Source organism: Tenebrio molitor, chromosome 5, assembly GCF_963966145.1.
Source record: "Tenebrio molitor chromosome 5, icTenMoli1.1, whole genome shotgun sequence".
NCBI lineage: Eukaryota > Metazoa > Arthropoda > Insecta > Coleoptera > Tenebrionidae > Tenebrio > Tenebrio molitor.
This window is the reverse complement of record NC_091050.1, coordinates 16,796,030-16,824,002: the sequence shown is the minus strand read 5'-3', so window position 1 is coordinate 16,824,002 and position 27,973 is coordinate 16,796,030. Positions and strand designations below refer to the sequence as shown.

At 33.6% G+C, this 27,973-nt stretch overlaps 2 protein-coding genes across 2 annotated transcripts; one reads left to right on the top strand and one right to left on the bottom strand.

The window, feature by feature from the left end:
• Positions 1 to 175: 175 nt before the first annotated feature.
• Positions 176 to 26,207, top strand: LOC138132288 (solute carrier family 7 member 14). The gene is made up of 13 exons (XM_069049753.1): positions 176 to 378; positions 12,643 to 12,793; positions 12,909 to 13,062; positions 18,175 to 18,408; positions 19,568 to 19,776; positions 20,911 to 21,082; positions 21,148 to 21,331; positions 21,388 to 21,813; positions 21,866 to 21,972; positions 22,031 to 22,125; positions 22,182 to 22,420; positions 22,473 to 22,736; positions 22,787 to 26,207. Exons 2-13 carry the CDS (start codon positions 12,644 to 12,646, stop codon positions 23,007 to 23,009), a joined length of 2,457 nt encoding a protein of 818 aa, XP_068905854.1. The 5' UTR covers positions 176 to 378; position 12,643; the 3' UTR covers positions 23,010 to 26,207.
• LOC138132300 (nucleolar protein 58-like) lies at positions 25,869 to 27,967 on the bottom strand. Its single transcript, XM_069049773.1, has 4 exons — positions 27,807 to 27,967; positions 26,990 to 27,067; positions 26,621 to 26,929; positions 25,869 to 26,567 (listed from the first exon to the last, which is right to left on the bottom strand). The coding sequence occupies exons 1-4, from the start codon at positions 27,861 to 27,863 to the stop codon at positions 26,418 to 26,420; spliced, it is 594 nt and encodes a 197-aa protein (XP_068905874.1). The 5' UTR covers positions 27,864 to 27,967; the 3' UTR covers positions 25,869 to 26,417.
• Positions 27,968 to 27,973: the final 6 nt, after the last annotated feature.

Below are 27,973 nucleotides of genomic sequence, written 5' to 3'. Positions count from 1 at the left end.
AGTCTTCGAAATTAAAATGTATTGTATCCCATTAATGCGTCGACAGCGTTGATATTTTGAATGAAAATACCAGAACAATGTGAATTCGTTTTTCGGGATGATTTTACGAAATTTCCCGCTAATTCCGACGGGGGCGGTCGATCCATGCAACGTAAAATCTAGGCGTCATGGTCGATAGCGACCAGCAGCGGGACAAAGCTTCAGTAACGAATCGAAAGCTCGAGAAAGAGCTTCCAATCAAGAAACGAGTTTCCATATAATACTCGTGTTTAATTATGTGCCAAGACTGCGATATTTTGATTTGTCAAACGAGTCCATAAATGAAAATGTGAAATTTTTAGTGTGACTGCTGGTAGGAAATTGTAGTCAACGCAAAGAGTGAGTATTGCTATGCACAATTCTAATACCAAGTTAAATGATACGTGGGAAAAGCAGCAAACGATGACATGTTTAAATTGAACCGCACTGTACTTCTGACGCCACAAAAAGACAGCGACGTTCTAATTAAAAGAGACGCCATTCGATTACAACACGCATTAACGTTTTAGCCATTTTATTGTGAAAACTTTCAAATCTGTCATCTTTCAAGTTTAAATTTTTAAATTATAACTGGAAGAATGACATAAAAGTGGGTTCTGCACGTGTTTATTATAGCTATGCTTAAGATCTCTCACCAACTTCAAATCTTGTTACCAGTTATCTAATCAATTCTTTTTTGTTTAAAATAACTAAAAGATAAGTTATTTAGTTAACAGAACAAAACAGATCATTTCAAAATAATGTTTACGTGCACTATACCTATATAAAAAAAAAAACTCTTAAAATATTTAAATGGCAACACTTCCGAAAAACCAATCTATGTAATAAACAACTCTGTGGTACTTATTGATTCGAAATTACAGCTTAAAAGCAGGTTCACTATTTCAGATTGCGTCACTAATAAGCCTTTTACGAGGACTATTTTCGTAACTGCCAAAATATAAAGTAATCACTGTTACATTTGTAAGTAATTGACTATTTGATTAAACTTGTAGCTCACCAGCGACAAAAAATTTACTTCCAATTTAAGGCTTTACTAAAGGAAAGAATATAAATCGCGTATTAAGAAAATCGATGCCTGAACGATTTCAGCTGATGCTGATTTAAAGCCATTTATCTACTCAGAACTTCAGAAGTCTACGCTTGTGTTATTTCTCTGTGAAGAAACTAATACCAAACTTTTGCTGGTCATTTTTGAGACTACTGTTGCTCTTTAATCGAATTAAACCTTTCTGACGTGAATGTGATTTATTTGCCGATTGCTATCTCAACATTCAATGGACAAACCGTTGTGTGGTCCCGGCGCCTTCACCATTTTGTGAACCCCACAAAACTTTGAATGCGCTACAAATTTTATCTTTGTAAATATTTACAAACATGCAATAAATTAAACAATTAGGAATACATGGACAGCAAGGTTTTAAAGATTCTTAACAGTTATTACGCAACAGATGAGCTGATCTTTCACCTTCAAAAAGATATCTATAATCAAAAAAAAAACATAACGGGAAGAAAAAAATAATCGAAAATTAAAAACGTCCAGAGCGATTATGATTTTTCTTTTCCTGCTGCACCCAGAAGCTATTACCAACGAAAAGAACAATATTACAGAGACAAAGTGTCTAAATACAGTGAGGTAAATACCAAGAAATTAATCACAAGATAGGCTAGACTATTTGACGTCAGTGATATCAAAGCAATTTGGATATTAAAATTTCTTTCGCAATTCAGAAAACTTTTTTTTTGCGTAAAAAAAAAGAATCGATAATTGAAAACGTAATATCTACGAGTACATCATAATAAATTAGAGTAGTATGTAGTAGTTATCGTTAACACACCAGTTGAGGGATACCGTTAAAGAAAAACGAGCTGGCAAGCTCAAAATTGCACATGTTTCACAATATATTGCAAAGCTAATCGTTCACCTCACACTCTTGATGTGGCATCAAGCAACGTCCGTCTGTTCGTTATTAAATAAGTTTGGTCTTTAGTGTTGGTACGTTTTGGAAGTATTTTTGCTGTCTTTATTGACTAAGTTGTTCTTTAAATGTTGAAACCGAAGTTCAACAAAATTAATTATTCATCAACATTAACTATAATTTTAATAGTTATGTACAATTAAATTTGACCTTAATGAACGTAACAAATAATTTTTGGTTTTATCTAACTCGTACACATCACGATGAATTTACAGTGTATTTTTAAAATATTAAATATGACGAAGCTGTGATAAAAATCTAATTTTGACTAAACAAACCCTAAATGTGAAATTGTTGCACTCCACGTGTACAACTTGTATGTATGTATGATTTTGCATAGATATTCGGAAGTCCCTAATATCTTGTAAATAATATAGTGATGGCCAGATATTAAACTTAAAGCAAAACGAGAGTGGCAACGAGAACAACCACATTGTAAATGCGTGACTACGCATGGATAATAAAATCAATACGGCGCAAGTGCAAAAGTTTGGTGAATACGGTATTTAGTTACATACAGCAATTCAATTTTGAAGAATCCTGTTGTTTGCATAAAAAGAGATTTACAACAGATTATATGTGTACGTAGATCAATCGAGTTTTACAATTTTAACTACTCCTCTCATACCATAAATATAATAAATATAAATAAAACTAACTGCAAAGTACTCGTAACTAAAACTTAATCGTTTAGTTTTGGAGACGAACTGTTCTTTACTTCTTTCACATCAAATCTGAACTTGAAACAAGAAATATTTATTTTTCAAAAAGCATTTTTAAACTAAACACAATGGTAATTCAATTTTTTAAGAACATCATCGATTACGCTAAGAAATGAACATGATTGTGAACTATACAGGGTGATTCTGAAATAAGTTTGGAAAAAAATGTGGAGTATCCTTGACACAAAATAATTCTGCGTAAATGACTTTTGGAGGTGAAATCAAAAGGATGGAGATTACCTTGTATATCCAACGCCTATGAATAGGGAAAATTTGTCCGAATTTATTCACTTCAGTAGCAACCATTGTTACATCAACTCCACAATAAAGTCGTAGGTGCAGGCAAACTGCTTTGTAAATGTTTCTATGGAAATGATCGAGAGGACTAAGGTTGCGTTTGTGACTGACGGGCAACTTTGATTATTTTTGTTGCTAAATTACCAAGATAATCAGGTAATCACCTTTCACTCAGCAGCGTACTAGCAATTTTGACCAAATTTTCAATCATTTGTATCTCGAAAACGAAAAAAAAAATTTTAAAGAAAATTTTTTTGTCAATGACTTCTTCTCATCATCACCAATTACCGGTTTTTTTTTCAAACTTATTTTAAAACCATCCTGTATATAATACATTTCTGAAATATGTCAAAAATAATGACACTGTGAGAATTTGAGAAATTTCTCCTGTGTGAGCGGATTTTGATAAATGTTACAACTTGTCAAAACGAAACGTCAAGCTAATTTTAAAGATTTTTAGCGATTTGGAGCCTTTAAGGGGCTCGTCGAATAAAAAAACGTTGTATTCAACTCGTTCTTGTGTTAATTGGGCCTTTTTTTGGCACTCGTGGGCCTTTAAAACGCTCGTTTCACTCACGTTTTAAACTGGCCCACTCATGCCAAAAAAAGCCCAATTTACACACGAACTCGTTAAATAAACTACTATCTCTTCTGAGAGTCTAGGTGTTTTTTCAATTTTTTTTTTCATCTGATTTGGCGTCGAAAATGTTTGTATAGTCTGCAAAATAAATTTAAAACTACTTTCAATTTTGGTAACACTAACATAAAATGTATCATGTATCACGTGATCATGAATGATCCAATGAAAACGCGTAAAGTCCTTAGTTGCATGGCTATCACAGCGATAATAAAAAAACAAAAAAATTATTATCTTATTTACTTTCGTCGTTACGATTTTTGATTGAAATAAATTTGTCAGTTTGACAAATAAATGAATAATTTTGTATTTCGTTCATTATATTGTCTCATCGAATATAATAGGTGGTATGATTAATCATCGATGATATTAAATTCGTGAAATTGAAGCAGGACATTTCACTCGTCTTTCGAACTCGTGAAATCTCCAGCTCAATTTCACTCATAATATCATCGATAATAATCATACCACTAGTTATAATTATAGCCGAAAATTGTTTACAACAATAACTTTTAAAATGCAAAACACCTTCAATAACATAAGTACATCTTTCCTGATAGAAAAATAGTCGAGGAATCTCTTTCACGTAACATAAAAAAAATTACATTACGAAGAGAACAAGAAAGTACTTAGTGAGCATGATACATCGTAATCGAAGGAATCACTGGAAATTGAAAAAAATTGTTTATCAAAATATATAAAAAGATTTACAAATAAAGCTTCCACGAAGTCGTTTTTAGGTGTATATTGTCATCTTAAAAAGCAAGCTCAAAAGAATATTTTTTTGTGTGCAACCGTACGCGAAATGAGCACTTCGGGTACCGAAAACAGGCAGCGAAATCCAATTTCGGACGGCCGTTGAAGTACATGTCATTTTAATATTTGATACAAATCAGATCTTCTATGTTTTGTTTTGTTTTGAGTTTTAAATTGAATTCAATAAACATTGTAAGATGAACTTTTAGAAATAATTTATTATCACACTTACAACATGTGTATCTGCATGTTTGCGGTGTAATCTTACAAAATCTGGATTGGTGACAGTTAAAGTTCGATTTATGCCAGTTTTTGTGTCAGGGACGGTCACTATTAGTACAGAATTTTCATCCTGAATATCATCAATAGACTTTTTGGTTAATTCGTCTCTTCGCATGACCCCTGATATTCCTATGATTAAAATAACCCAGAAAGGGGCAGATGATACCACATATCATACAGAACTTGACATTTACCTTCCGCAATAAATAATAATTTTCATCACTAGTTTTTTCTAAAAATAAAGTAATCTAGTTTCGTGTCAATGCCTTAGACTTTTTCGCCTGATACCCAACTGATTCTTTTTTTCAAAAAATGTACCAACTTCAAAAACTTCTAACGAAGTTAATGCTATCAATGCTATCCCGTATGTTCAGCATTGAATACGTGCTCCATAAACTTGAGCTTTTCAATATTTTTCATGTTTCCAATAAATAAGCCAATACAAACTTTTCGACACCGTTTTCACATTCTTCTTGTTACACCAGTCTCTAAAGTCACTGTAACATTTTTCATACCTATAGTCTTTGCCAAAACCAAATAACCAACCAACACTGCATTCTACCCAGAAAATCAACCGGCAACGTTGTGTACATAGATTTGATTGGTCTAGCATTTTAGTAATATCAAAATTGCCATTATACACTTAGTGTAATTTTGTTTTCACCAACTTAATTCAACAGGTGCTGGTTATTTGGGTTTGGCACGGCCTATACTGCCGTTTTAATTTTCCAGCTATTAAATTAGACATTGCACAATTTATAATATTTTTTAACTGTGGAGGAGTACATGGAACTAAAACATCGCAATTTTCTTCCGACATTTCTACAATTTTTTTCAAAATGAATTGTTTTATTTACTTATGTCATTTCTGTAGCGACATGCCGACATGTAAGCCCACTTTATATTTATTGACAGTGAAGTAAATTTTACTTGCTCATATTATAATTACAAATTTTCGGTTGCACACACTTTGGCCGCGAAATCCTTTAACACCCTTGAAATTGATTGTCTCGGCCGCAAGCGCCTCGGCGACAATTTTTCTCTCGGTACGTTAAAGAACGATTTCGCGTCCTTGATATAAAATAGTACTTCACTATCCCACCTCCACCCGGCGGCACGGCAATTTTGCCGGAGTACATACACTATTACGGATAATACTATCAAGTAATAGTGCAGTGCTTATCAACATAATTACCGGCGTCTCGCCTCCACATTTTGACTTTTTTGTGTTTTATGTTCTGTGTCAATGTTAAGGAATTTCCTCACGATGTGACATGAGTATAATAATATACCTTTTTGAATTTCAACCACCAATGTGTTCTCTAAGTCCAAAAATTTTAAATTTTTAAAAAGAGATTGCGGTACTATTCCTGTTGCTGAAATTATAAATGGTAAAATCGACATTTTTTCTAAACACCAAAGATTTCTCATAGCAACGGAGAGTTCTAAATAATTATTAATTTTTGTATTATATGTCTGTGTTATATTGTGTGAATTTGGAACAGCTATATCTAAAAGATATGCTTGCTTTTGTTGTTTATTTAAAATAATAATGTCTGGTCTGTTATGCTGAATGTGAATGTCAGTTAAAACTGTGCGATCAAAATATAATTTGTAATTGTCATTTTTTAAACAACTTTCTGGTTTATAAATGTAATGTGGTTGTGTATCCTTTAATAAATTGAATTTAACTGCTAAAATTCATGTGTATAATTTTTGCGAATATATCATGACGTTTTTTATATTCGCTTTGAGCCAAAACGGTGCAAGTATATTGTTATACTTACGAGTTGCACAAGACAGTCTATTGTCGATCGAGATAGTGCTCTAAATCTAAAGGAACAAGTTCGATAACATGTCTTGTGAAACGAGTGTAACATGCTATTTTTCTACTTCGGCTTCATTAATTTATTGACGAAGCAATGTTATTTCATTAAAAATTAAATTTCAAATTGTCTCCCAAGTGTTGTTATAATAGAGATATTTTCATATTTGGCGGCGGAAACAAAAGACTGAGAAATGTCACAAATTTGTATTGTCAGTGTCAAATTTCTCAAAGACGTTCGTGATTTCAACATAAATGCAGCAAATTGGCAATAAGAAAGTTATTCATCGTCGAACTAGAGAAATAATTTGTAATACTTTTCCTTTTGAAGCACTGACAAAAATTGGTTTCCTTAGAATTTGTTTTTTCAATTTATTTAGCGAAAATTTAAATTTACCTAGACATTCCTTTTTACGGCGTTTACGAGAAATTTGACACTGACAATACATTTTTGTGACATTTGTCACTCTTTTGTTTCCGTCACCAAATATGAAAATACCTCTAATAATCTACCCCCTTAATACGGTGCGATCAATTAAAAAATAAATCGAGTCGGCGTGTTACCTATGGCAACCCATGCTATAGCATAGGCTCCAAAGCAAACTCGATTTATTTTTTAAATGATCGCTCGGTAGTTTATTTTGATCCAAAATATGGATTCAGGTTCAAATGACATCACGTTTAACACTGAAATTTACTATCAATACCAACCCCACATTCAATAATCATTAGAAACGATGCTATAAAATTGATCTTTGTGAAAATGTTTTCAGTGTCACAAAATGCTCGTTGTGACACCGAAGTAGAAAAATACTTAAATATTTTAGGTTGATTAATTCACTAGTTATTTTTGTATTACCAGGTTAGTTGGTTTAATATTGTCAAATATATTTTATTAAAAATCGAAAATTAAGAATTTTCAAGACGAACTGTGGTTGGTTTTGTTACTTGTTTTTAGTTTGCGCTTTTATTTGGATATTTCTTTATAGACGTTATTCGATTACTTGACTTCGTAGTTCCTATACATATTTTGCTTTAAAAGTCTTTAAAAGCAAAACATAACGTAAATCTAGGAATCCAGGAGTTTCTTGAATCTTCTATACACGCCTTTCTAACTATGTATTTATTTATTAAATATATAGGGATAGTGAGCCCGGCGGAATTGAAAATGCAATCCACAATACATTCCCAAAGTTAACATGGCTATTTTAAATATCGTATTCTTTTAAAAAGAAATTATGAATCCATGTCGACATTTACGAAAGAGTTAAAGTACGACTATTAAAATGTAGGTATTCGAAGAATGAGAAAACAGACGTGATCCTGATTTATGGCGAATGTAATAAAAATGCCGTTACGCGTTTATGCAGACAATACTCGTAAACGTTTTCCCAAAAACTCGTTTTTTCACAATTTCATTTAATCAACCGAATGACGTTTATGTCAAAATTTACGAAACTGCACAGCTAACTATGTTTTGTGTTTTTTAAATCAAAAAACAAATATCCACGTTAACTGTGCAACCTACGTTGATTACTAAATTAAATCACATTAAAAAGGGTATCAAGTGGTCACCGTCATTAGTATTTTTGGTTGCGTACAAAATAAATTCAGAAATATGCCTTACGTGACCTGCCCTGTATAAACTTCTTTACTCAAAAAAAATAGTATATTACACTATAAGTGATGAAAGTGCCTGATTTTTCAACGAGCAATACATGATATACTCACGAGCGCCAGCGAGTGAGAATAGTATTGCGAGTTGAAAAATCGCACTTTGATCACAAATTGTGTATACTATTTTTTCCAACGTCGCTTATGAAAATAGGTCTCAATTTTAAATTTCTTTATAATTATTTTACTCCCCTATTTTTTGAATCTTCCGGATCTGGAGTTTCAATTAATGCAAATAACAGTGTTTAAAATTTTTATATTAATAAGTAGGTAGTAGATTGTTAATGTAGTAGATTGTTAAATAAATTTTTCTAATTTGCTGTTTTAACAAAGCTGTTAACGCATAAGCTATTAACACAGCTATTAACACATCCGAAATCTAGGAACTACATATTTTCAGTTGGTAACAGACATTGCCGGCAGCAAATTGATTCTGGTATTTATTCTCTATTTGCGGCATTTCTAGATAATCTTTAATTGCAATGTCACTTGCGAAAAATGACAATTATGTTTAGTCTAGATTCAAATTTAGAATTTTACTTTAAATGTTAACCATGAAATAAATGTGTTACCAACTGTCACAAAATTCCCTAAATTACAAAAATTGATTTTATTTGTAAAAAAAGATGTATTTAATATGCAAATTAGAAAAAATAGCATAAAAAATCCGTTTTATAAAACTTAAAAGCACTCGTCATTTACAGGCACTCCTGCTTGCAGCAGTCGTGCTGCAAATCTGACTCGTGTCTTAATATAAGTTTCATAAAACTCATGTTTTAATATACTATTTCCTCACTAGTGAGTTTACTTTCCTCACTAGTGATGCAAACGCCTATTTTCCTGACTAAACTGAGTGATGAAAGTATCATTTTCATAAGCGATGTCGGGAAAAAGTTTTTTCACTTTTTTTACTGACCATTTTTCTATATTCGTCTCTAGTAATTTATTGCTATATTTACTTTTCTATGTAATAACTGAATTATTTAAGATGTAAAGTTCAGAATGAATAACATTATATTGGGTGTTTGTATCATTTACTAAATAAGAGTGACAAAAATAGCTTTCAAATTAATCAACAATGTAGTTGCGCATCGACATCGATTTGACCTGGCAAGCAACTGGTTGTAAGTCGAAACTCCGACGCCACAACCTGTAATATCATGTTAGTGCGTCCCTACAGGTTCATTTCATTCATGAATGTTTTTTGATTTTTAAACTGCACTAAACGCATCTAAACGACCACAATTTATCGACGCCACATAATCAAATTTATGATTATTTAACTTTTTGTTTTGTACGTTTGTCAGTATTGATCGCTATGTACACTGCAAACCGCCTTTGTTTGATCTTCAGTAGTAGACATAAAGATAATAGCAAACATGCTAAATGTTTATTTATCGCAATACATAAAACCAAAGAACTGACTCACGTATATTCTCACACAATGCTCAGTTTGATTGTTTACTGTGGCGGCACACCATTTGCGAATAAAATGGACATTTTGATAATAAAACAGTTCTTTTTTCCGCTGATTTAATAGCTCAGAACAAAATAAGTGTGTAACACCTGAATAATCCCACTATCTTGCATGCGGTGTGTGTTTAATTTAAAAATTTTTTGTTACTTATATTGATATTTATATTACATCCTTGTTTTACCCAGCTCGTTTTAGAAATTACAGACATGTGGTCGAAGGATTTCTTGAACACCACAATACAAATGGAACTTATCATGCTCACCAAGTGAATGAGTGAAAATTGAAATCGCTTCAACGGAAATGGAATATTAAACACCAACCTAGTTCTTCATTGTGTTGGGAAAATTGCCAATATTGGAATATCTCTGGGCCTTGCAGATAATTACTTCGTCCAAGCCAGACTTTGTGATGATGTTCAAAATTTTACCAGCTTCATTCACTGCTCTTGTCAGACTGTATAGACGGCTTTAAATTACATATTATTTTATCTACAAGTGAAGTTAAACTCTTCCTAGTCAAACTTTTCATTGTGTTTTTAGTCGTTACTTATCATTTTAGCAAAAAACAAAATACATACTCAATATACATATTATTTTTTCTACAACCGTCAAAAAAACGTGACATTTATGCATCGTTATCAAGTCGTAAAGTATGTCATTTTTGATAGCGAAAAAATATTTGTCAGAAAGTTTCCTTGGATGCTAAAATAGTTATATCGCACGTTCAAGTGAAATCCTGGGCTGAGTAGCCGTTGGAAAAATTAAATCGTTTAGAACAGTGTAAAGTTTGAATTTCCCGCCGTTTGACATGAATGACATTTGTTTATGTTTAATCGGGACATAATTGAACATGTTTGTTTTCAGCAAAGGGTATCCTTAGATATTTGCTTCGAGAATGGGAATCGTTAAGTTATTCGTAAAACATTGCAAAGAAAGAAAAAAGAAAGATTTTTTTGGCTCTAAATTTTAGATGCTCCAATTAATCTACGCTTTAAAAAAGCACAACAATTGACGGTTTCCAACGCCTGCTCAGCCCAGGATTTAATTTGAACGCGCGATATTTTAGCATCCAAGGAAACTTTTTGACAAATATTAAGCATCCAAGGAAAATTTTACGAAAATTAAAAAATTCAGAAATTTTAAAATGCGGTTATAGAAAAAATAGTGTTTGTATTTCGTGCGAAAGATGATTGTTTTGTTGGCGCATTCGAATGAGTTTGAAGTCTCGACCAAAAACTCATCCTCATGCCCCAACAAAAAACAATCATTTTGCGCACTTAATACAAAAATAACTATTTTTAACGTCAGTCAAAAAAAATGCAAGTTTTTTCATTCGTTTGCGTTCATAAAATATGTGATTTTTAAATCTGTCAAGAAGCGTTAAAAAAAGTGCCATAGCTGTTCATTTTTGCACGCATTTTGCGTTAAAAAAAGTGGCGTAGCCTGTCATTTTTTAACGCAATTATAAAATTTTTCATTCTTAATTAGTAGTTTTTTTAACGGGATCATATGTAAATTGGGATTTTTTTGGCATGAGTGGGCCAATTTAAAATGCGAGTAAAACGAACGTTTTAAAGGTCCACGAGTTCACACAGGAGAAAATTTTCAAATTTTGAGAGTGTCGAAAAAATTGTTATCTAAACTTACGGGCGCCAAAAAAATTTTGTATGCAACTCGTTAGTAAAGTAACTTTTTTTTTACTCGGCGGATAAAAAAAGTATTACTTTACTCACTTGTTGCATAAATAACTATTATTTTATGGATTTAGGGAGTAATGATGGCAAATCAAAACAATTGTAGAATAGTATATTATGATACAAGTTTATAAGGAAGCCTTTACAGCACTCGCCACGAGTTTAAGAGCACGACGCGTAGCGGAGTGCTTTTAACGTCGCAAGTGCTTTAAAAGCCTTTATAAACGTGTTTTATACGCTGTTTTTTGTTCTACCTGCACTACAATCTGAAAATTATAACAAAAAAAGTAAATTGAAATACCTTTTCCGAAGTAATCTGTGATATAGAAATGGTCAATTGTTGTTGTTTGGTTGCCCTGTATATTTGTTATAAATTGTGTATGCAAGTGTATTTATCATTGTTCAAAATGTAGGTGAATTTGTTGTTACCTAAGCAACATTTACAGCTTTAGTGTTTTAAAGACCCTTTTTTACACACATTTTAATGTCAAAAACAAGGATTATGATTCAGGTATAATAAAAAGATGTTTGTACGCATTAATGCTGACACTAGTTTAATTCTTTTTATTCATCTTGAAAGCATTTATTAAAAATCAGTTTGCGTGCTTCGTAACTTATTTTGTGGATTAAAAATGGTGGATGCGCTGGGAACCTTGTCGACACTACGGCAAGGAAAAAAGAACTACGATAACGACTTCTTTGGATAAGATTAGATTTATGAATACAAAAGTAGATGTGACATCAAATTAATAAGTTCTTTGTTACAAATTAACTTATTTTCCTTATTGCACTTTTTGATGTCTACAGGATGTCAACGAGATCACTAGTACCTCTCGTTTACGGTTCATTTTTTAAGTTATCATAACAAAACTTGGCAGAATTATAAACGCAAACTGCTATATGTATTTTAACATACTGGCCGATTTTTTCGGATTTTTCGCCCATTTCGCGAAATCCCAGTTGGCAACAAAATAAATAAATGTTAAATTTGTAACTAGAAAATCGAAGAGAAAATAATAAAGATCAAGTATTCAGCACCAAAGGAGGTAACCTCGTAGTAATGTGCTATTCTATTATCTTAATGTAATATTCTACAATAAAATATATTTGATTACATTTACAAACTGAAAGATATAACTTCATGCACATCTGCGTCATTACTTTAAAAAACTCTCACGTTTCTGAATTTTGATGCAAATATCTCTGTTTAAATATAAATGTATAAATTCACGTTGCATTAAACTTTTATGTCGTTTTACAGCATGAAGGTGGGTGCGTGGTCGGTGGATCGTGAAACACTTCGCAGGGATGGTCTGATCCTTTTCAGCAAACTTATTAGAACGAAAAATGTCGAAAGTTTACAAGAACAAAGTAGATCTGCTAGGACCGATGATCGTAAACAAAAGCTCACGGTAAGTTAGTATGAAGCAGTAGTAAGATTATAACGAGTGAAATTAAAACAATTTTCAATCAATAGTTTCATCAACTTTCTTATTTCTTATTAAAACACAATGACTTTTGTTACAGAAATGCTTAACGACATTGGATCTGACATCCCTGGGAGTGGGAAGCTGTGTAGGTACAGGAATGTACCTAGTAGCCGGGATGGTCGCGAAAAACGTCGCTGGACCTGGTGTGGTCATTAGCTTTATCATAGCAGCAGTAGCTAGCATATTTTCAGGTAGGTGACACAAGTTGAAACGAAGATTATGTCTATAAAATACTCGCAATAATTAAAACTGCTGCCAATAAAAATGTCGCTTCAATGTAGGTAAATAATTTGACAAGGCAAAATTCGAAGTTTACTTTGATTTTGTTCTCTTTGGCGAACCTATTTGGTTAAACTATAAAAAATAGATTCGCGTCGTCCGTCCGTGAGGCAGATATACGAGTATGCACAGAGTCACAGACAGGAATAGGTCTCTAGGGACTAACTCGTACAAACTACTTACACAGTTCAATCGCCTCAAAAAATACATCTCCGTCTTGTTTAGAACTTAGAAAACGAGTTTAGAATATGTCTATTTCGAGTAAAAAGGACAATTTCTTTACAATAACAGTTTGTGAATAGAATACTTGAGCCCTTTTCTCTAAAAAAATAAAAATTGGGTGAATCTTTATTTTACAATTACAATATAATTGATAGTTTTTCGCCTATACAGTGCCTTTTTTTAACGCTGGCCATAGGGATTTACATGATAAAAACTTTGGATCGTGTTAATAAGCTTTTTAGCAGGAATTTTTAAGTGAAATTTGGCAGAATATTAGATTAGTATTTTATAAATCAATTTAAATTTATGTTATACTACAGAATAAAATAATTACGGATAATTAAAAAAAGTACTTTTTATTTATTACATTATTTCTCGCCCAGAAGGTTTTATAATCGTTAGACAGTTACAAAATGTTAGACAATCTTTTTATGATCGTCTTAGTTACTGTCTTGCAGCCTGTGGAAGACAATTTGAACAATTTATGAAATGACTATTCCATTCTCCTGCTGTCATTTGTTAAAAATTGACCAATAAAAACACAATTTTACACATTTGTTACCATGGTTTCGAAAAATTGGACCGAATATTCCCACTCGTGGAAATTGTATCGGTAATACCACTAGTGATCCCAGCGATATAATATAACAAATGAAAGCAGCCTTGAGAATTGCTTCCAAATGGACTCACGTGTCTTTTTTGTGTTGTAGGAAACCTAGGTCCTAGGTATTTTTGCTCTAATTCCGTGATTATTTTGTTTTGTACGATGGGCCGAACTGAAATTGATTTATAAAATACTAATCTAATATCTTACCAAATTTCACTTAAAAATTCGTACTAAAAAGCTCATTAACAGACCCTAAACTTTTTAGCATGTAAATCCCTATGGCCAGCGTTCAAAAAAGGCACTGTATACTCTGTGCTGTATACTATCCATTTACTAAACTTCCGCACTGTCAAAGTGTTTGCAAGTTGCCGCACTGCCGTTCTGAGACTAGTAATTTTTACTTTAACGTTGGCCCAAAAATTTGAAATTTCAAATTTGAAGTTAAGTTGAATAAATTCGCTTTTTTTCATTCAAAGTATTACTTACGAACAAGAAGAAGATATGAAATGTAAAAGAATACTGTTAACGGCCAGAGAGAAGCAGGCTATTGTTAATTATTGTTTGGAAAGAAGAGAATTAACTCCATTAACATAACCATACTTTTCTTGTTGACGTTTTTATAACTAGATTTTGTGTACAGGCAACTGAAAATGTATCTCACTATAGGTACTATGGCGGACAAAAAATTTTGAACGATCAAATTTTGACATATCAAAAAATTGTAAGCTGCCCTTTACTGTTATTATGACGTTTATAAATTAAATCGAAAAATTGACGGTTTGAAGTAAACGTCTATCAAGTTTATAATAATAATTTAGTGATACAATGCCAGCCGTATCTGAATTTACTAAAGCCAAAATAGTAACCCTTCACCAGAGGGGTATGTCGTATGGGCAAATTTAGACGAATTTAGGGTTATCGAAGGGCACTATCCATGCCATTATGCGGAAGTGGGAACACACTGGGACGGTGGTTCGGCGTCCAGGTTCTGGAAGAAGGCGGGTGTCTTCCGTGGAACAGAACGAGGCACCCCCGAACTATCACCGAAATCTGTGCGTGTCCATGAGGAATAGATTGCTCTTGGTTGTACAACAAAATGAAGCAATGATCAAATATTGACTTCTTCAGTTTCATTTGTAAAGTTTTTTTTTATTTTAAACTTTTAATTTTAAGTTTAATAAATAAATGTTATAATTTGTTAGTATTGTGGATTGATCTGTACTTTGAATTTTTTGATATTTGCGTATCAAAATACAACCTGTTGGGTCGTTCTGTCTTGACGTAAATAGAACTAAATTTGGTTTCATCTATGATGAAGACATTCCTGATTTTGTGTTGATGCTAAACCTCTAAGAACTAGATAGGTACAATCGCGGCCATCCAAAAGTGAACGATAGCTTGCGAAAATTTCCGTATTTTTCGTTAGATTAAATCAGGCTGTATTCATTGGCGTTCGTGCAGCAGGCGTTACTATTTTAATAATAAAAAGTTGTAATAATAAAAATGAGACTGAGATTAATTATTTCTCATTATTATTACATTATTAAAGTGAAAGTAAACTTTAGTAAATCATGGCCTACTAAATCTGAACTGCGCTGCGCTTATTACGGCCGTAACAAACTAGCTGAATGATTGATTCGGCTAACCTCAAAAAATCTACCCTTAACTAGCGCCATCTCTTTAAAGATATTAAACTACAAATCAACTAAATTGCCACAATAATTTAAATTTCCTTGAATTTCATCAAGGTTGAAGTACTAACATGGGAAAATAGTGCGTTGCATGTGGAGAAAATAACAACAGTTATTTTCAAATTCCCAGCAACCTCCAAACCAAATCCAAAATTGATAAAATTATAAAAAAAAAACTAAATGAAACATTTCACTGTAATACATGTTTCTTCTTTATTATCTACAGCAACTCCAGGACCCTTGTTACGATTAGTTTGGCTTCAAGACCGTGGGGTCTGTAAATTTGTGGGGCTTTTAAAAGACTTGGCTAATATTGCCACACAAGTTTTATCATATTTAATTCCAAAAAATCCTTGTCAACCACTGGTTACTACTTTGCATCCACATTTAATACAGAATTCCATATTTACCTGTGATAAACACAAAGATAAAATTTGTAAAGTTATTATCCAATTAGTAATGAAACCAATTTTAAACATTTGTTTATAAAAAAAAACAGATTACATAAAAACGAAATCCATTCAGAATAAACTCACAAGTAGGAAGGTTCTAAAATTATAAACTTACGAGAAAGGTATTGTCTTCCTGCAGATAGATAGTTTTACTTTTAATTTTTCTACTGTGCTCTATCCATTTTCAGATTTTGCAATTCCATTTTATATATAAATATTTTGTTTCATAATTTGATTATTGTAATTATTAGGTATTCTTACGTTCATGAAACGTATTCGTGAAAATTTATTTCGCGTCAAAATGACAAAATAGAAAGTGTTAACCTAACAAAATAAACACGTTACGTGATTGTGATTGGATAATTTCAATTCAAATTACATTTTTCTTTTCTATTTCGCTAACAGATGGAGTTGGTTAAGGGTGAATTTTTTGAGGTTAGGGGAATCAATTGCTCCATTGAAAATCCGAGCTTTGTTACGGCCGTAATAAGCGCAGCGCAGTTCAGATTCAGTAGGCCATGAGTAAATAAACCTTTCCAACACCTATTCGCATTGGCCTCTCAAGCCTGTTTTCTTGCCAACCCCTCTTTATATTGAAGATGCAAGTCTTACTGCAATGTAATTCTCTCGCCACAGCAGCCAACGACCAATTTTCTTCTAGCTTTGCAATAGCCCTAGCTGTCTGCATCGGAGAGATGTGGCATTAAAAAAAAATAGTTTCAATAATTTTTTTATCGTTAGTGTCAAAATTTGACATTTTAGGACGCCTATGATTTAAAGTAAATATCAAACTATAAAAAAAAACGTTCACTTTTGGATGGCCGCGATAGTACTATGGCGGCCAAAAAATTTTGGCCGTCACTTTCTTGACATTCAAGTAAAGTCTAAATAAACCTTTAGGAATCGTAACCCCACTTTCGATTCTTGTCAGTTTGACAATCAATTTAAACTGTTTGAAGCTCAGATATTCCAAAAATTCGACATGAATGAACAAAATTAGAGCAATCGTACATAAATAATCTGAGGTAAACGTTCTGTGTAGTAGAAATGACAAAATAATTTTTAGTTTTGAAATTTACTACCCAAAAAATAACGTTCATAATCAAGACGGTAATCATGATGACAATAAAGTACGGATTACAATTTTTTTTTTATAATTGACAGACAATGACGGCCAAAATTTTTTGGCCGGCATAGTACGTATCTACATTCTACACCACTCGATAGTCTAGGGGCTGCAGCGACTTTCGCAATTTCGACGGCAAAGACGAAACGATTAAGATTCATCCACGTTCACCATTCGAGAGCCGACATAGGCACACCAAAATTTTTGTGTTAATCTATCATTGACTAATCTGTCACTGGTGACATGACAAGAAACGCAAAAATAAAAAATGAGGTTAGTTGACCATAAAGCCAGTTTTACATTTATATGTCAAAGAAATAACAAGTCGTTCAAAATTTTTTGTCCGCCATAGTACACTCCAAAAAAAATTCAAAAATTTGACACTGACAGTGCGGGAGTTTAATAAACGGATAATATTATAAATAACGGGTGACTATTAAAATTTTCACTTAGGGTTGGCTATGAATCATTCTTTGTTTTCCGTTGCACCTTAGACACTGACAAGTTTGACATTTCAATAAATGTTTTTTCTCTTAATTTGGTTATGTTTCAATTGTACTGACTGACATTTGTCGTTCGTTCTTGCGTGTGTCTAAAGTAACAGAAAAAATAAAAACTCGTTCAAAGCCAACTCCAAGTGAAAATTTTAATAGTCACCCGTTATAAAGAAGCAAACCAAAACAGCACATTTTTAAACTTCCTTGACATCAGTTGATTCCTCAACAATCCGAAATAAATTTAATTCTCGTATTAATTAATAACACACCTGTCATAATTTAATTACTAAAACCGCCGTTGTGCACTTCTTGATCCTAGCCTAGAATCCAAATTTGTCATTGTCCACACAATGTCTCTCTTCACTTGATTAAAGCAATTGATTATTTTTCTTTGCGTCATAATGTTCTAAGAAATTCAGACGTTTCCAGGGGCATGCTATGCGGAGTTTGGTGTAAGAGTACCACACACCACAGGTTCGGCGTACATGTATTCGTACGTCACAGTCGGCGAATTTATAGCTTTCGTGATTGGTTGGAATATGATTCTTGAGTACTTGATAGGAACGTCGGCATGTGCTTGTGCCCTCAGCGCCTGTTTTAATGCCCTAGCAAATGGTGCAATCAGGGAGGCAATCGAGAAGAGCTTTCTCGCCACAATGTTTGGTGAGTGAAACAGTAAAATATTACGATAAAAATGCTTCTCACGTTAGTTTGAAGCACAGCTGATAAGTGAAAAAGTTTTTTCAAGACACTAAAATCATGCCAGATATAACAAATTACTCCCCAGGTGTCTAATTTTTCATTATGAATCAAATAAAAATTGAAAATTTTAAGAAATTTTGCGTTTATTGAAGTTATAACTTATAATTTGAAAACTGAAACCGCAACATTTGTTGCTTCATTTATTTCTTCAGGTTCTTCTGCAGAAAGCGTTCAACATCCATCTTTTATCATAAACAAAGTTTTGTATATGAACTGTATAATATTTATATGATATACAGGGTGTTTTCGAAGTTGAGGCGTTCCTTGTAACACGCGGTACTATACATTATTCTTAAGAATTTTAGCCTAAATCTTCTTAGTAAAATATTTGTATTAACGGAGATAATTAATTGTATGTTTTTATTGTTTTTTAAAATTTTGAGTCCGGTCCTGTCTATTTCTCCCCTGTACTAGATTAATAACTGACGTGGCCCAGGATGGTGTTTTTCTAGAAATCGCTCTGCGTACTCTCTGGACGCCGCAGCTGAATTCTGATAAGGTGATAACATTCCGACTAATGATGACAACTCTGACAGTATTTTTGATTAACGTCCATACTCATTTGATTTTTTTGTCAATTCTGATTTCTAACAAATTAGCGCAAATTTGAGCAGGTCCGGTTTCAAAAATTTCAAAAAAATAAACTTATTGTACCTTCATTGCCGTACACATTTTACTAAGGTGATTTTGGCTAAAACTCTTTAGAACAACACATACTATCACATGTTAAAAGGAACGCCTCAACTTCGAAAACACCCTATATAAACTAAATTTTAAACAAATAAAAAACTTCTTCAAGTCCTGAGCTTTTGGCCACAGTTCCCAAAACACTAGCAGCATTTCCTCTTTGGATACCATACTTATTCTTTGCTGGAAATAACTAGGGGACTCGGAAACAAAGTTATTTACATAAATTTTCACGGAATTTTATAAATTTATCAGACTACTAAAAATTTTACAATTAGTAAATGTCTCGGTGCTTTGTAACCAGAGGGCGAAACCCGAGGAAAAATGATACATTTCTCACCCTAAATGTATAATATAGTATTTTTCGTTATAGGAAGGGCTCCGGATTGCCTGGCTTTTGTAATAAACCTCTTGATGATGCTCCTGCTAGCTGCCGGCGTGAAAAAATCACTCATATTCAACAACGTCCTCAACGCCATCAATCTGGCAGTTTGGGTGTTTGTGATGACCGCTGGCCTCTTCTACGTAAACACCGATAACTGGACTAAACACGACGGTTTCCTACCAAATGGCTGGTCAGGAGTAAGTACATACAAGGTGTTTCAGAAATACGTGTGTTAATTTTAACCAGTGGAAGAACGCGCCAAATCATGGAACTTTTCTCTATAACATTTTTACAAAAAAGCAATACAAATTGATTTAAAATTCGGAATAAATTAACCATCAAGGTGTATACCCGCCTTATTATAGAAAAAAATAAATAATCAAAATTAAGATTCTCATGGTTACAAAAAATAGAAACTATTATCCCTTCACGATTGTTTCAAATTCGGACCGTCTATGAAAATCTGACATTTTAGTTGGCAATATTGTGATTTAGCATAATAATCTATTTTAGGTTATAATTGAATTACATTAAATCAATTAGGGAATTGACAACAAGACGAATATTTAATAACGAAACGTCATATGACAGGACCTGACGCCAATCTAACAAAAAAATATCGTGGCCCCCTGCGTGTTTAAAACAATCGTGAACGGCATACCGGGACATTTTTTTAACATTGAACATAGCCCATACTTATTCCCTATGTTCAGTTTTAAAAAACACAGGTCAATGCATGTATGTAATCACGTAACCAAGGTAACGAAAATAAGTACTTGACAGTTTAACAAAATGGTCAAGTTGTTTGAAGAAGAAATACACATAATGCAGTTATTCTATGCCAATCAGAGCATTAGAAATGTGCGTGACATTTCCAATGCATCACATGATAGACCAATTCCATCAATCCGAAATTTTTTTAACATTATTTCAAAATCTCTGGTGTTCGGTATAGTTGGTTGCATAGCAACTCACAATGCATTGATCTGTGTTTTTTAAAATTGAACATAGGGAATATGTATGGACTATGTTCAGAGTTAAAAAAATGTCCCGGTATGGTTAATCACACAAAACGACTTGTTTGGTAAAAATTGTGGGGCAAAAAATCTTGGAATACTTTTACGAATTTTACAAAATGTTATAGAGAAAAGTTTCATAAATTGGCGAGTTCTTTCACTGGTTAAAATTAACACACGTATTTCAGAAACACCCTGTATATCCAATTGATCAGTTTCTATACATATAAATACATTTTTAACTAATCGGTCATTTGATCAAACTAATATTTTTTCTTTTTAATCGCAATCCACCAAATTTTCTTCCAATTTCAGGTATTTACCGGGGCTGCCACTTGTTTTTACGCTTTCATAGGTTTCGATATCATAGCAACAACGGGGGAAGAAGCCACCAATCCTAAAAAATCAATCCCACTTGCTATCATAACAAGTTTGGGAATCATCCTTACAGCTTACGTTACGAGTTCGATGATGCTAACGTTAATCGGTTCGTAATCAGCTTACAGCTATCGTTATTTTCTTATGTTCTTCGTTTGAAACGTCGCTTTTCAGTTCCATACGACGAGGTGGAGGAAAATTCTGCGCTGGTAGAAATGTTCGGCCAAGTGCACGCTTACAAATGTAAATACATCGTAGCGGTTGGAGCTTTGGCGGGTCTTACGGTGAGCATGTTCGGTTCGATGTTTCCGATGCCCAGAATTATTTACGCAATGGCTCAAGACGGATTAATTTTCAAGTATGTCGAATAAAAAAAAAATTGGTTTTCCAAATTCGGCGACTTTGCAATTTCAGGATATTCTCTCAAGTATGGCCGAGTACGGGAACCCCGGCTTTAGCTACGTTCGTTAGTGGTTTGGCAGCAGGTGTGGCTGCTCTTTTTATAAGGTTAGAAACCCTCGTAGAAATGATGTCGATAGGCACCCTTTTAGCTTATACGTTAGTCTCAACATGTGTCTTAATATTGAGATATCAACCCCACTCTACAAATTTAGTAGAGTTGTTACCTCAAAGTTTGAGAACTCCGTTGAGGGGATCTCCAACTAAAGAAGGTTTAAGTCAAAATCCTAACGGACAAGCGCTGTACGGTAACCAGTTGCATCCAGACGCCCTCAAACAGGCCATAGATGCCAATTTAGGCCCACCAATTCCATCGCCATCACCTTCACCGCTTCCTTCACAGACCACCCAAAGAGTCATGGTGAGGAGGGTAACAAGGAGGTTAGCTATTCCAATTTTGGCCGATCAGTGGATACATTTGTGTGATTCTCAGCTCGCCAGATAGCGACGACACGTTCGGAGCGGATGAGCAAGAGGAAGAATTTTCTATGAGGGATGACCAGTTCTTGGTCTCCGATCGAACGGAAAATAAGTTTTACGGTGGGGCTTTTTTGAACCTTTCAGAACTGAATACCACTACAGTTTCCTAATATTGCAGGAACTTTACACGGAGCCGGTAGCGCCACGAGTACTGGAGGCGTGGTGGGATCCACCGTGGGACCCAGTTTAGGTTACATAGGACGCAGGCTGCAGGTAAAGAATCTTTCCTGACGACTATTTAATTCGGTTATTACAGTTTAGTTTTGAAGGCTGCCACGTATTTGTGCCCGGCGATTTTTCCTTGGGTCGACACCGGCCCAGCGACCGAAGAATCTGGCATGTTCGTGATGAAAATGGTCGGCTGCTTGTACTTGTTGATAATTATTTTCGATCTAATAATAGTGTGTGGCATGCACCACATGTCCGGAACAATAACGTTCTTCTTTTTTGTTTTTTTGTTTGCGATTCTTGCCGTGTTGTTAGTCATATCACGAAAGCCACAGAATAGGTTTGTTGGAATAATTTTGATGCTCCTCCGTTAAATTTGTGACGAATTTCAGAAACACTTTGATGTTCATGACACCAGGTTTGCCTTTCGTTCCGGCCGTGGCGATTACTGTTAATATCTATTTAATTTTAAAACTGTCGATTCTTACATTGGTCCGTTTCACTATCTGGATGACTTTGGGTTTTATAATGTACTTCTACTACGGAATAAAAAATAGTACTCTAGAAGAAAGCTTCGACGGAGATCAAAATATTGAATTAACGGTGACTGAACACGAAAAACCCAAATTTAAGAACTCGGAGCAAAGTATTTTCAGGTGAGTAACATCACGACGTCCTACCACGTTTAAATCGATTTGTCCGACAGTCAAGATCAACCCACGTACGACTGGGATCCTAAAATCGATTGGGATCACCAACCCTCCTGGGCTCAACCTACTCAAACGCAGCAATATCAAGTAGAGCAACAATACAACGTAGAAACTAATAACACGAGATCAGTAATTAGTAGATCCAACCCAACTAACGCGACAACCGGTTCTAATCTCTTCGTCAGCGATCCTAACGCATTTCCCACATGGGACGATTAGTGAGATTTTAGAAAGCGAGATTTGTTGTTCTGTTATTTAAAAAAATGGTTGTTATATCGTATAGTTAAGAAAAAGGACATTAACAGGACTGATGTTTTCAATAGCTAGAAGCTAGAATCATTTTTTCGTACCTATTACAGCAGCTAATTACTACATTCTAAAGCAGAAGCATTGAAAGATAATTTCTAAATTCTTGACCCAATGCAATCTTGTACACGCATTTCGAACTAGTACGTTATTCCGGGAAATTTTTATTCGAGGTGAATATGTAAGATTGGGCAATTGGGGCAATTTATTACGTAGTGCGATTTTATATCATTCTGGTGGCAGTATATTTAACTTCCACCGTAAAGTAGCCGAATGATCAGTTTTTTGGTTACATCTCTGTCCTTTTTGATCGTTCAAAAAAAAATAGCTACAAGGAATTCATTTTGTCATAATAACGACAGATAGGTATTTATTTTTTGCAGACATGGATTTTGATTGTTTTTTTATAATTCAGTGTGGCTGTTTTTCCAAATTGAAATTCTATTCAGAGAGCACACTATTAAAAAATAATTAATTAGTCTAGAGTAAAGGGAGAAAAATTTTCTACTTGTGACCAGAGCACATCACGTATTTTACCATATCTATTGAAATTTACTGAGTGAGACACTAAAACAGTGATTTACTAACTGTGTTGATTCTAGTATTTGTTCGCAAACATTCAGTATATGTAAATAGTGGTGATAACTAGGGAATTATTGTTTTTCCTACGCTATTCTTGTTAAGACATCTGTTACAAAGTTGCCTAAATGTACAGGGTGTACATGATTACTACTAATTTAATTTGACACTAATCGTGAAATTATTAGGTTGTGATGTACTTACTTAGTCAGAAACCGGTTTTGCACTAAGGACACCCTGTATTAGAAAAATACGAAATTTTTCATGCAGACTTCTAACAACATACATTTCCTGATAGAATCTGCTGAAATTAATTTTTAGATTATAAAGAGTGTGTCCATGATTACATTGACTTTCGAGTTGTGCAAACATTGACTTTAGAGTTGTGCAAATTTCGTTAAGCTTGCCAAGTCTTCCCTCGACACCCTAAACATCAGATTTTGATTTCGCCTGGTTTCTCAACATTTCTACCGCATCGCGTCTTACCTACCTACCGAATATTTTCATTACAAAACGCGGAAGTCACTTTTACCATGGAAACAAACTGAATCTGGTGATAATATACGGCACAATTTACTCTAGTACCAAAAAATAAATGTAACATTTAAGCACAGTTTGATTTCTCGACAAATGTGCTGATTATGTACACTCATCAGTATTATGAAATATGTAAACGTTGATTTGCTACTCGTACGAACAGTTCGTTGATTTTACGACAATTTTACCAAGTATGCGCTCACTACGAGAAAACATGATCTCTGTATTATACAATTCGAAAAGAGCTTACTGATCTCTTGTATATAATTTTAATTTAAAATAAAGCAAAAAAAAACTAAGTGTTGCAACAATGTTCTAAACATACCCAAAAATGTATAAAGAAGCACGTACCTAAATGTTGATAGCTTGTTATTAACCTTCTTATTTCTGTTGTATTAATCACGCCTTTGTAAATACACAGGACTGATTAAAATATGTATTAAAATATTTCACATACGTCAGTGCCTGGATTTAAAGAATGCATGAAGGATTTTCTTTTATTTTGTTTATTATTGTGCAAACGCATTTATCATAAAATAAATATTCTTTTGCTGACTATTCTCCTCTCGATTTATGACAATAATACAGGCGTCTTCATGTTGCCACTTGCTGTACATCTTTTGATCGGTTCGTTTTCACCTAATGCCAGTATGTTCCTGTAATTTCTTCCTATAAGATAATAACATATCGTTGGTTTTGTGATAAATGCGTCGCGAACCAAGTAATGTAACGTGAAAGCGTTACGATCATCTATTGATATTAAATAAAAAAATATTATATTCAAATTTTTGTGTGTTTTTATAAGCAAATCAAGGGTGACGTGTATAAACAACGACAAATTATTCACAAAACAGAAATTCAAATGTTTATACATGTTGAGATTGCTTACTTTACTACATTTTTTTTTTCAATATTTTTTTTCGTATTTGTAAAGAGTTACATTTGTAATATAAGTAATTATAGTGATATCTTGATGTTATTTCTTCCGATATATACATAATATATATACATATAAGTATGTTTTAGATATTTAAAATGTTATTTGATGATATTCATTGGAAATAAATAATTTCAGCATTGCTCACTTGACCATCAAAACCCCACCATGCAAATCTTTGGATAACAACACTGCTAGAATTGGGTCGATTTTAATTAAGACAATTTTTTGTTCTCTTATACCTATTTATTAATTTAAATAGCATCAGTCATACATACCCACAAAACTACTTTTACAAATCGAATATGAAATTATATTAGGTATTATATTTGACATTTAACTAATGCACTATTTCCTTTTTATATAAAACATTAAAAATCATAACTAATCTAATAATCACTGGATAAAATTTTGAATGTCTATTCTGAATCCTTTGCAGAAACATAACAATTAAACAAATGAAACAGTATTTTTTTAAAGGTGGATAGCTGTCAAATAGTGTTACTAAGTATACAAGTGCAAACAGAAAATAATCTAAATTATGTAAATATTTTAATATTTACATTTTACACTTATATTTACAATTTTTATAACCGATTTTTCTGTGGACACAACACAATAACTAGCAATACAATAGAAAAAAAATGTCCTGTGCCCCCAGTTTTCAGTTGAATAATAATTATTACGTGTATTATTCGAAAGAAAGAAAAATCTAAGAAAACGCTACTCAGTAAGTTTAATCAAATCAAAATATGTATACATCGATTGGCAAATCTATAAAAGTATAGTTGAAACTGAATTTATTGAAACGTTTTTAACGAAAAACACAATAAAACAATGTGGATAATGACAAAACATTCAAGGATCAGGGAGATTCAGGTACATATGTGAATATGTACTTTCCTATGCTATCTTTTTATTAAAAAATTAATTGTAGGTCGGTTGACGCTTTCGCAAACGATTACTGTTGATGCAACCAAGACAACAAACGTGCACTTTTTTGGTGGTGCCCAGAGTAATTTTTAAACCTGATTTTCTCATCTAAAAAATTTGAAGAATTATTCTCTCATAACAGTCCAGAGTAATCATTTGAGATACACGAACTCAACCCCCCTTCACTTTAATTACAAAATTGTTACCGAATAATTATATTATAAATCACAAATTAACTTTAAAATAATTTGTTATATTAGGTAAAATTACAATTATTCAATTGTTCAATAACCTACTGCGCAAATATAAACGAAAACAAATTTTTAATCTTTAATTTACTCAGCTGGCTGTTCTGCCACATCCGTCGCTGGTCTGGCCGCATCTTCTGCTGAAGAAGTCTCGCTCCTTTCTTCCTTTTTGTCGTCACCAGAGGTTGAAGCGTCAACGCTGTCTTCCTTCGCCCCGTTCTCCGTCGCCTCGACGTCCTGCAACTCACCACATTAATTCTTATTTGATCTATCTTCCGCGGCAAATTTACCTTAGACACTTCAGCGTTATTATTTGCAAGTTCTTCCTTTTCTTCGTGTGTGTTATTTTCCACAGGTTGTGATTCTTTCTTGGTATCGTCGTTTTTAGCCTGATTTTCATTCTCGGTCATGGTGACATCTTTACTCTCGTTTTGTGAATCGCTTTCGTCCGCCGCGTTCTGGGCACCTTTCTTTGGGCGTCCGCGCCCTTTGGCGGATGAGCTTTTACGTTCTTTCTTCGCTGGCGGAGGTGGAGTGGCCGTCACGCCTTTAGCCGCCGACCTTGTAATACGGCGACCCTCCACTTCTACATGAGCTCCCTAAAATTACGTTTTTGTTAAAATACTCATTTTTACAAAAGTATTCACTTCTTTCGCTACCTTCGCAACCGCTTCGTTCTCTTCTTTAGTAGACAGCCGAGGCGATTTCGATTTTCTTGACTTCACCCCTTTGTCATTCTGTGGTAAAAATTAAACAAATAAAACACTCTCAAGAGATCTAGCCAATCTGTAACTTTTCATTTATCAACACTCAACACAACAAGTGCACTTGGTAACAGTCTACAGTGGTTCCTTTTTCAATTAATTTTAAAAATAAACCCATTGGTATCTGAAGTGGTATATTGTGCAGTTACAACTACAAATACAAATAAATAACGTATTATTATTTAACTGATGACAATACAACACTTTATGATCGTCGCCAGTCCTATTTGCGCCGACAATTAGAAGAAAATTAATTTTCAAAGTTTCCCTCCAAAACATAAACAACGTGTGCGTCAATTCCCGACGTGACTCGCGATCGAAAATCGTTCGAAAGAGTGAGACACCTATCGACACGTACGTCTTAGCATAACATGGTGGAATATGGTGTACATGTATCGCAACGATTATCGGCCGAAATCTTGTCAAAATGGAGCAAATGTCAGTACAACGGGGCAACTCAGAACTGACGGTTTATAAATTTTCAGGAAATTGTGAATTTTCACTTTGAAGACGACAAGAAATTCCTTTAAATAATGACGATCTCGCTTTCCGGTTAGACTGTGAGCACCGTTGCGTCTCGTAATAGCCAACGCAACGATTCGAGGGGTTTAACCATACAGTGTCACATTCTAAAAACACTGCACTATTACGTGCACATTGCTGGATTGTTGAAAGTTGAAATTTTAATCAAACACCTTTTCACTTTACTTACTTGACTGTTTTCTTCACCTACGGCATTATTAGCACTCACAGCTTCAACTTCTGACATTTTAATTGTCTATATTTAACGCAAATAATGAAAGACACACACAAACACCGTCCCGGTTGTTGTTTATAAGGAGAAATGGCGCCCAGCGTGGGTCACGTGACTCCACATTA

Bases quoted from the DNA above. Each gene is read 5' to 3' on its own strand.
- LOC138132300 (XM_069049773.1), bottom strand. From the start codon at position 27,863: ATGTCAGAAGTTGAAGCTGTGAGTGCTAATAATGCCGTAGGTGAAGAA. The intron at 27,068-27,806 runs GTAAGTAAAGTG...TTTTTACCACAG, and splicing joins TAGGTGAAGAAAACAGTCAA to AATGACAAAGGGGTGAAGTC. The intron at 26,930-26,989 runs GTAGCGAAAGAA...ACGTAATTTTAG, and splicing joins AGAACGAAGCGGTTGCGAAG to GGAGCTCATGTAGAAGTGGA.
- LOC138132288 (XM_069049753.1), top strand. From the start codon at position 12,644: ATGAAGGTGGGTGCGTGGTCGGTGGATCGTGAAACACTTCGCAGGGAT. The intron at 12,794-12,908 runs GTAAGTTAGTAT...CTTTTGTTACAG, and splicing joins ATCGTAAACAAAAGCTCACG to AAATGCTTAACGACATTGGA. The intron at 22,421-22,472 runs GTTTGTTGGAAT...GACGAATTTCAG, and splicing joins TCACGAAAGCCACAGAATAG to AAACACTTTGATGTTCATGA.